Source organism: Oryzias melastigma, linkage group LG24 (assembly GCF_002922805.2).
Source record: "Oryzias melastigma strain HK-1 linkage group LG24, ASM292280v2, whole genome shotgun sequence".
Taxonomy (NCBI): domain Eukaryota; kingdom Metazoa; phylum Chordata; class Actinopteri; order Beloniformes; family Adrianichthyidae; genus Oryzias; species Oryzias melastigma.
This window is the reverse complement of record NC_050535.1, coordinates 9,388,902-9,399,188: the sequence shown is the minus strand read 5'-3', so window position 1 is coordinate 9,399,188 and position 10,287 is coordinate 9,388,902. Positions and strand designations below refer to the sequence as shown.

The 10,287-nt window shown below is 35.6% G+C and overlaps 2 protein-coding genes and 1 non-coding gene across 7 annotated transcripts in view; all 3 read left to right on the top strand.

Moving 5' to 3' along the window:
- The first annotated feature begins 113 nt into the window (after positions 1-113).
- LOC118597855 (syntaxin-11-like) lies at positions 114-3,872 on the top strand. Its single transcript, XM_024291547.2, has 2 exons — positions 114-288; positions 2,093-3,872. Exon 2 carries the CDS (start codon positions 2,109-2,111, stop codon positions 2,997-2,999), a length of 891 nt encoding a protein of 296 aa, XP_024147315.1. The 5' UTR covers positions 114-288; positions 2,093-2,108; the 3' UTR covers positions 3,000-3,872.
- Positions 3,873-5,832: 1,960 nt separating this feature from the next.
- trnal-uaa lies at positions 5,833-5,915 on the top strand. The gene has a single exon. It is a non-coding gene; the product is annotated as a tRNA-Leu (tRNA).
- A 1,455-nt stretch (positions 5,916-7,370) lies between these two features.
- Positions 7,371-10,287, top strand: part of utrn (utrophin) — a 184,221-nt gene continuing 181,304 nt past the window's right edge. For all 5 annotated transcript variants that reach the window (XM_024290458.2, XM_024290459.2, XM_024290461.2 and 2 more), the window contains exons 1-2: positions 7,371-7,753; positions 8,378-8,528. In XM_024290458.2, coding sequence (XP_024146226.1) covers positions 8,456-8,528 — 73 coding nt within the window. In that variant the 5' untranslated portion in view covers positions 7,371-7,753; positions 8,378-8,455. The remainder of the gene's footprint in view (positions 7,754-8,377; positions 8,529-10,287) is intronic.

Below are 10,287 nucleotides of genomic sequence, written 5' to 3'. Positions count from 1 at the left end.
AAGAAAACATTTTGTCTATTTGTTGGCTCGGTGTCTGTCTGCGTCACTTGATGGGACTGCCTACTTTAATGAGTCACTTAAGGAAAAGGTGCCTTTCTATAAGGAAGCAGTCGTGTTTCAGTGGGACGGACTGTGAATGTCACCTGTGAAGGGGTGGCGGTCATGCACACAACCGAAAACAGTCGAGACTTCCTTGGTCGGGAGGATGCTTCTGGAGAGAGTGTCGAGCCAAGTGGACTAAATTATATAATAACCTGAAAAGAATTTTCGTTTCTGGAGTCAGAAAAGGTAAGATAGTTTTGTCTTTGAGAATATAAATGTCCGAAAAGATGTGGGTACAAACAAATTTGACATAAGGATGAAGTGTGTGCAATCTGACTAAAGATCTAAACTCCAAAATGAGCTTAGACATTTGAGCAACAACAATTATTTATTATATTGTTTAAAGAACATAGATCATTGCATTAGAACAATCTGATGCTTGTTTAACAATGTTTAAAGCCGTGGCTAGTTCCCAACACCTGTCCCTAGTGGAGCTTTTACTGAAAAAAGTTAAAAAATACCAAGAGTAACAAGCTAAAAACTGTAGATATTCATTAATAACCATTAAAAATAAGTAGAAAATATACTCAACCACACTCCTATTACACACTTGACAAATAATATATTTTACACAATGTGTTTGCACTGCTGTTTCTCTGATAACCAGAATTGTATTTGTTTTATAAAGATGGATGCTTTAGTTAAAAATGATGTGTTGGTGGGAGGCTGTTCCACAGATTGGCTCCTTTCACAGATATGAGAAAATATTTTGGACAAAATTTGGACTTTATAGTCTCCACTTGCAGCCGCCCTTGTTGTTCTGGAAGTTTCTAGTCTTTTGAAAAATTATGAGAGCGGTTGAGGTGCAGGTCCAGTTAGATCACGTGTCAAAGTCAAGGCCAGGGGGCCGGATCTGGCCCTCCAGATCATTTTATTTTATTGTTATTAATGGCCCGATATTATCTTGTGCTTATTTTTAATTTGTATAATTTTGACCAAATATATTTTTATGGAGGGTAAAATATTCAAAGTTATTTAAGGTTTAAATTGATTTATTCTGGAATAATATTCCTGCCTTTTCATTATTCATAATTATGTTAAAAAGTTAAGGTTTTAAAGTTTTAAAAATTGCCATTATGCTAGCTTTTTAGGACTGTTTTGGCAGATTTTTTTTTGCTATTTTGGAGTTGAGCTAATATTTCAGCTATATGCTAGCTGTTTTGGCTAATTTAGGCTTTTTTTTAAGTTTTTTTAGGCTATTTTGGAGTTAGGCTAATATTTCTTCAGCTACATACTAGCTGTTTTGGCTAACATAAGTTTTTTTTTTGTTTTTTTTTTTTTGGCTAATTTGCCATTTAGCTAATATATTAGCTGGCTATCAGCTTCAGCATTTTCAGCTTTCAGCTTTAGCGTTTTTAGCTATCAATTTTAGCATCTTCAGCTATCAGCACTAGCATCTTTAGCGGCCAAATTCAGCTTACAGCATTCACACTAACATTATCGCAGGTAATGTTATATGTCACATAGTTCATAATTATGTTATAAAGTTATAGTTTTAAAGTTGTAAAAATGTAGTTTTAGAATGTTCAATAAATGTTTATCCTGTTCGGCCCGTGACATTAGGGGTGTTTAGGATTTTGGCCCCTTGTGCGATTGAGTTAGACACCCCTGTAGTTAATGGAATTCATAAGCTTTAAATTTGTATTTACTTATGATATGACAGTGATGAAAAGAAATAGCTTCTTTATCAAAATGTTTAAGGTCTGATTGTAGAGCCTCTCAATGCTCAGACATCAAACAGTGGTACAATAAGACACATGGGATGAAGCCTGTTAGTAACTTGTTCTTATTTTTAGATAAAACAGCAACTTTTATGAATAAGAACACTATTTGTCCTTCCTTGTTCCTCTTACGAGCAAACATTCCGGTAAGCAGTCGAACTGTGACTGCTGTCATTCCTGAAAGATAAAATGCTTTAACCATTGTTGCATAACTTGGACAATACGTTCTTTGGTGGAATGCCCGAACTAATCACTGACTTGTTTTCCAGCAAACCCTCAGCCACAATGCGGGACATGATGGAAAGACTGAAAACCATCGCGGAGGAGGATGATAAAGACTCGGGCTGCTATGTACCCGAGTACGATGTAGACAAAGGGTCTCTGCCTCTGGAGGCTGTTATATTTGAGAGGTCCAACACTATGGAAGAAGTCCTCCACGAGGCCAGCTCTATACGCAAAGATCTCTCCTTGCTCAGCTTGGAAGTGGGGCGTCTGAAAGACCACAACGAACGCTATATAACCTCTGTGAGCCGATTCTCCCTTTTGAAGCGCGATTCGGATTCCATCGCCAAGGGGATCCAGCACAGAGGGCAATTGGTGTACAACCGAATCCAGGTTTTGGGGGATCGTGCCAATGAGTTGGAGAAACTTGAAGGTGGAAACTCAGCCGTTAGTCGGATTGCTCGTGTTCAGTACGACACACTCGCTTTTGCCTTTCGAAGTGCAATGGAACGCTACAACGGGGCAGAGGAGATGCAGAGGGAAATCTGCAGGACGAGGATCCAGAGACAGGCGACCCTCATAGGGAAGGACATCAATGAAGATCAGCTGAACGAACTGGTGAATAAAGGTGGAGAGGGCTGGACAGAGCTCTGCCAGAGCGTTCAGCCACAAAGTGCACTGTCGTGCCGAAAGGCGCTGTGCGAGATCAGAACAAGACACAAGGAGCTGGTGAACTTGGAGGCCAGGCTGAAGGAAATCCATGAAATGTTTTTGCAAATGGCTGTGCTGGTGGAAGAGCAGGGAGCTCTGCTGAACAGCATTGAGACATATGTGGGAAAAACTGAGGAACACATTGAGACAGCTGATAATAAATTCAAAGTGGCCTTAAGATACAAAAAGAAAAACCCGTGTTTGCAATGTTGCCCATGTCTACCTTGCTGGAACAACACCTAGACTTTATTTATTATTAAGTCGATCTGACATAAGTTTTACAGACAATTCAAAAGTTTAAAAATTACCTGCATCTATTGCAAAAAACTTTGTGGCCAAGGAAAACTTGGAAAGCAACAAAGATTAGCTTAATTTTAGTACCAATCCAATGAAAATTGTGATTTTCTTGTGGACATACATTAAGAAAATTAAGATCAAAACTGTATTTTTAAATATTTATTTATTTAAATAGTTGTGAATCAAGAGCAGATGAAAACATGCTGTTGGTAGATAAATCGATCCATGGACGTCTTTGTTTTCCTGGATGGATAGCTCCGATGTTCCAGTCATGTTAGGTTAAGATGTGAGGAGCCGTAAGCTAGGGAGAGAGCGTGTAAACAAAGGCATGATGGGAAATGAAGGCGGGCTGATCCAGCCGCTCTGGAGAGAAAATGTGACTAAAAAAATGACAGTTTTTTTAATTTTGCCATCATAATTAAAAGACAATTGGAAATGCTTTCACAATAGATCAATTGTGAATTTAATGAACAGATTGATGTATGTTGATTGTCATCCTTGAGGTGAAGGTTGTCTAAAATTACATTTTTCGTTTTCATCTGCTTATTTTTGTAGACAAACATGGAAAATGTACCTTTTTTATGTTTTGATTCTACATAAATGCCTTTGTAATAATTGTAATTTCCAGTCACTTGAAAACAAGAGAAGAAAATGATATTTTCCTAACATTCTAACGTGTTTGTTTTTTTATTTCTTGTTTCCAACTTTCATTTGAGCACCTTCATAGATGTGGGTATTTGTGCAAACCTAAATTAAAAACATAATTTGTGCACATATAACATGTATAACATATCAAGTTCAGACGCTGACTTTAATACAAAAGAGACATATGCAGCCCACTGTTATTCAGACCAGAACAGGCTCCGATTTAGCCAGCCTGACCATGGGGTGCAGGTCAAATATCAGGGGGGACAAGTCTTGGGTGTTAAAGTTATATATCCCCCTTAAAATGCATAAAAAACATACATTATCATATATGAATTCATCTATCTGGGGTTGATTTTCTGTGGTAAACACAAAAAAAACTTGAATAAAGTTTGAGTTAATTTACTATTTTTTCTTTAAGACTTACTTACTTTTTACTTTAAAGTTGTTTTTTTTAACCAAAGAGACACAATGTGAGTTACTTTTATGGGTATATTGAAGTCCCCCCTTACCAAAAATAAGTATTCTTCAAATATATGTTTGAAAATATACTTAAGTATAGAAAAGTGTACTAAGTACACTCAAAAAGTATACTGGCAGTTTACTAACAAGTACACTTCTTAGTTCTAAATTGACCCACTTTTAGTTCATAAAAATTTGACTTATAAGTAACCTTTCTAGTATACTATCAGTTTATTGGCAGTAAACTTGAAGTTTAATATAAGTTTATGAAAGTAAACTAAAAGTAACCTTTCTGGTACACTGTTAGCTTACAGACAATAAACTTCTACTTTACGTTTATGAAAGTACACTTTGAAGTAGATTTAATTTAGCTTTTTAGTTTTTTCTTTTCTTTTAGTTTACAAGTAATAAACTGATTTGTGTATAAAAAATATATTTTTAGTATACTGGAAATATCCCAAGAACTACTCAATTTTTTAATGCTGTGTAAAATATATTTTTAACAAATATAGGCTAAATATATTTAGACTTGTCGTATAATTTTAAGTAATTATACTTAACATGAACTTTTACATATGAACTTGTAAAGTGTATCTTTAATGAGTATACTATCTTGGTTTTAGCTTTAAAAAAGTGTACTTAAAACAAACTTAAGTATGAGTTTGTTTAACTTATATAGTAACTAGTCTGAGTATTAACATTGTGCTGCTGTTCTTTTAAAAATGAATGCTTTATTGTCCTGGTGCAAAACCGGTTTGCTATCAGATCAGCCACAAACACAAACACCATCATGCATGGAAATGAATGAAAATAAAGAGCATGAATTAATCTACTTCAGTCACTTAATCAGACAATTCATTTTTATTGAGATTTCGAATTACTTTGTGTTTAAATACACGGTTAGTATAAAGTTTAATTTAAAAAAAAAAGTTTCTATGACGGATTTTGCATAAAGTTGTGACAAAACACGCCCCTGTAGGATGTGTAACCATCTCACTCAAACGAAACTACTTTAGGGAAATTATAGTGAGGAAAATCGTCCAGTTATTAATCTACTTTAAACCTCCTTCCAGTCTGGGCACAAAGCGTGGGGTAGACATATTTAGTATCGAGTCTCTGCAGCTCCTTGGACCTTATTTGGTAATTCACGGCTGCGTGAATCCGCGGATAATATTTAGTGTCTTTTAACCTTGTTTTGCTTTACGGATGACCATATTTTGGATGAAGTTTCGTTGTAACCGATGCTTGGTGCTCAAGCGGTGCAGCTCGGGAACTGTTTCGTTGTAACTTCTGCTTCTTACTAGCATGAGCTAACTCAGTAGATGTGGTAATAGGACTGTGTTTCTAGCAACATGCGAATAATAACTGAGCTTTTTAAAAAGCACTCAATCATATGTCACTCTTGCGAGTGTGTATGCGTATAAAAGTGGACACTTAATATTTAAATTAGTTTAAAAAAAGAAGGGGTTTGTGTCCTGCGTGGTACATGTTGCTAACTGCTAGCAGCACCAGAGCATATCCAGTCTCTCTAAACATAACATAAAGTGACGCTGTAGTTTAAACGCATGAAGCATTTATCAAAAAATAAGGAAAAAAGAGCAAAAATAAATAACGTCAATATTTGTGTATTAAAGGTTTTGTACCGTGTGTACGCGCATTGAATTGTGTATATACCAGGATGGCCGAGTGGTTAAGGCGTTGGACTTAAGATCCAATGGACATATGTCCGCGTGGGTTCGAACCCCACTCCTGGTAGTTTCTTTTTTTAATCACCAACAAAAATATATATATATATATTTAGTCGAAGATACATTATAATATAACAACTATAATATTTTATCTTGCAGCATTACGAACTATGTGTTTGATTACGTAGGGGAAAACGGAAACCCTTCTGGGTGTATAGCTGCAACACAACATTCTTCAGTGCGTGTTTTGACATTTACATTTTTTTCTTACTTACACTATTATCAGCTAATTACATTTGATATGTAATTATTATTATTTTTTTAAGTTTTGCGGCTTTATACCGAGCCATCAATATAATTCTTGAAAAAAAAAACAATTAAAAAATTAATTTATCTGGTTATTAACTAAACTGTATTCGACATTTTTGTGTTGCTGAGAAATTTAATGTATTTAATATCATTCCTAAAGAAAGCAATTTTAAAGTAGGAAGTAAGTGCAACGTAAGCCCAATAGAGGGCGCTCTAAACCCAGAAGATAATGTTTGTTTACAAGTTCAACTGCAATTTTGAGTTTAGTTAATCTTTTTTGACTTTTTATACCGTGTTTTTGTCAGAAGTAGAATAAATAATAATAATAAACAATATTTATTTTGTTTATTCCTATCTTATTTGCAAAAATTAGCAAGCGTTTGTAATTTGCAGATGATCTTTTACTATTTATATGCTGTTTGTGTATTATTTATTAATTTTGTATATGTCAATAAAGAATAAGCAGTCTTACTTTTATTTAATTATATTTTAGGCTATTTTAATTCAAAATTTAAGACAACAAATAAAAGAGTGTTGGTTTTTATTCAGTTTTTGTTTCCCACTTTTAATGAAAAAAGTAAAAATATGTATTCTAAGTTGATAGTTACAAGTTAAATTACTATTTTTATTTTTTACTTAAGTAATTTAATTTTGAAGTAATTCCCCTCCTGCCTTTTAAATGCAGTTGAAACTACAAAAAATAATGAAGCTATATTGCAACAAATTCGATTAAATCACTTGATATTGTTTAGATATTTATGTTGTTTATTGATCTTTTATTGTAAACTAAAGCTTTATAAATAAAGTTGTTTCTACTGTTGTGTGTCGCATCACGTGACGGCCATCGCGCCATGTTTCCATCTCTAAATCAGGAAAACTTTTATAGCCTGCGGGAGCGTTTCTGGATGATCAAGTTACCCGTTGTAGACAAAGGACTTCCGGTGGAGCCTGCGCAGTAAAGGTTTCATCAAAAACAGCTGCTACGTGGGGAGTTTTTCAATGAAAACGTGCTGCTTTCAATGACCCAGAAAACGGTAGGGAAAATATTATCCAAGGGCACAAAAGTTTCGTTCTTCAAATAAAATTGCTATTTTTTCACTTGTATGTAAAGTTGTTTGTGAATAACAAATATATAAAAGTCAATTGATAGTGTTTTGTTTTATTTAAGTGACTCGTTTGGTAGAAACAGGAAGGTCGGATTTTCCTCTGAACGCATCGCCGCAGCTGTTCCGCCGCGCGGAGACAAATCCGCAGCTTTACAGCTGGTTCATGCAACAGGGGGAAAGTCAAGAAAAGCAGTAACAACAAAGTTGCTGGACCTGCTTGGGGGTTCATCGGTGAAATGCCGCATCTACGTTTTGGTTTTTGGACACATATCGGGGGAGAAATTTGAAGCCGGCGGCGCCGCCTGGGTGGAAACGTGGATGTGCTCGAGCGAGGACGGCGCTCCTATGAGAAGTCCGATTCAACTTTCAGGAAAAGTGCCGCTGAAATGCCTTTAGTGACCTTCATAGGGAATATTATCCACATCCAGGCTGAGTTTTCTACACATTTGGATTAGTTTTGTCTCCTGACCTTTTGGTATCAGAAGTGGAGGTGAGTCTTGGATCCATAAAACATTCGGAACCAGAACTTATGACATCCAATTTCAAGAAAAAGTGTGTTCATTTGAGGTTTTTTAATTAGAATATCATAGAAACATATTTTCTAAAACGTTTAAGCAGCAAATCTCCAAGTTGGAACTTTATTTTGAAAATATCTGCGTTCAAAATTCATATAAATCAAAAGATAATAATTAAAAATTCGTCATAACAGCTATTTTGAAATATACAAACATCCTACATCACACTAACAGATTGTGTTTTTGTTCCTGTTTGACTGTAACAGTGTCCTGTCAAAGAGAGGAACTGAAATTAAACAAAATTAACATTTGTTATATTTGGGGAGGGGCTTACGTCATCCTCCAAAAGCTGCAGCTTCTCTTGTTTAACCTGCAGAAAAGTCCTTTCATGGTAAAAAGCAGGTTATTCCTGAGTGGATGCTGTCTATTTTAATGACAGGATGCAGGATGAATGCTTTCACTTCATAACTGGGCCACGTGTGGGTTTTATTTTGAAAGTACTCATTTGGTTTGATGGACAAACGCATATTTGTAGAACTTTAGGTTTCAAATTCACTTCCCTTCAGCTTTTTAATTTAGAGATTTATTTTTGCTTGCAGATACAAACCCAAGCCGCTGTTTGCCAAGAGGCCTGGATGTGCATCACCTAATTTCACCTGGATTAATAATCAACCACCATGGCGTCACATGGAGACGCAGCGGAGGGCGGAGCCAACGAAGAGTTCAGTGATATTATAAAGTGGAGATCTGGTGGGTGCATTCAAGTTCTTGTGATGGGGATGTTCGTAGAAGTTGGTAACATGGTGTAAAGCGCCTTCAGGGTAGTGCAGTTCTCTCAGGGCTCTTAAAGAATATATCTCATTACAGAACAAGGAATGGTTTGTTGTACGTGCGGAGGGGTATTCTCCAAAAGCAGTGCCAGAAATCCTGTTGTGCACGGTTAACCCATTAGAGGGGGGCAGGCAGGCAACAAAGGAGTGCAGAGAACCGGAGATGTCCGACCGCGGCACGCTCGCCCAGGGAAAGAGAAAGTAGGCGTAAAGGTGACCAATGACAGCAGAGGAAAGAGGGAGGACAAGAATGCAGGGATGGGTTCAGGGAGCCGCACCCAGTGTCTTCTTTCTGCCTCCATTCCACAGGTTAATCTTTAACAGACACCTCCCTCAGCGACAAACCGGTTGGTGCTCTGGTTTAGTGTGATTCCTTCAAGTTTTTAAAAATATTTTATGAAAGAGTGAGTGACACTTTCACCTCAGCAAAAACAAAACAGAATGAGTTCGAGGAAGTAACTATATGTAAATAAATCCAACATGGATCACTGATGCATTCATGAGTTTTATTTTGGTGACAAAAATGACACTTCCTTTGACAATTTGAAGACCAATCAGGTGATGAAAGGGCTGATGTTCTTCATTGGTCAGGGGTGTCAAACTCAATCACACAGGGGGCCAAAATCCAGAACCTACCTTAGTTCACGGGCTGAACAGGATAAACATTTATAGAACACTCTAAAACCTAATTTTTTTAAACTTTAAACTGTAACTTTTTTACAATTTTGAACTAGATATATAGCATTACCTGCAATAATGCAAGTGTGAGGTGAATTTGCTGAAGATGCTAGTGCTGATAGCTGAAGATGCTGAAATTAATAGCTGAAAACGTTGAAGTTGATAGCTGAAATCACTGAAGCTAATAGCTGAAAATGCTGAAGCTAAAATATTAGCTAAATACAAAAATAGCCCAAAGACCAAACAAAAAACCCCAACTTAGGTTAGCCAAAACAGCTAGCATGTACCTGAAAAAATAGCTAAACTTCAAAATAGCCTAAAAAACAAAACAAACAAAAAAGGCCTAAATTAGCTAAAAACAGCTAGCATGTAAATATTAGCTAAACTAAAAATGGACTAAAACAACTGAAAAAGGCCTAAATTAGCCAAAACAGTTAGCATGTAAATATTAGCTAAACTAAAAATGGACTAAAAAACTGAAAAAAACTAAATTAGCCAAAACAGCTAGCATGTAAATATTAGCGTAACTAAAAATGGACTAAAACAACTGGAAAAAAGCCTAAATTAGCCAAAACAGCTAGCATCTAAATATTAGCTGAACAAATAATTGAATAAAAACTGAAAAAACCCTAAATTAACCAAAACTGCTAGTAATTAGCTGAAATATTATCTAAACTCCATAACCTTCCTTAAAAGAAATACCCAAATTAGCCAAAACAGCTAGTATTTTGTAGCTGAAATATTAGCTAAACTCTAATATAGCCCTAAAAGACTGAAAAAAAGCCTAAATTATCTAAAACAGCTAGCATGCTAACATTAGCTAAACTCCAAAATTGACTAAAAAAAGAAATAAAGGCTAAATTAGCCAAAACAGCTAGCATGTAGCTCAAATATTATCTGAACTTCAAAACTGACAAAAGAAATCTTAATAAATGCCAAAATTGTAAAAAAAATAAATAAAATAAAGCTAGCAGAATGTCTATTTTTAGCATAATTATGAA

Coding starts and splice junctions, on each gene's coding strand:
- LOC118597855 (XM_024291547.2), top strand. CDS start 2,109: ATGCGGGACATGATGGAAAGACTGAAAACCATCGCGGAGGAGGATGAT.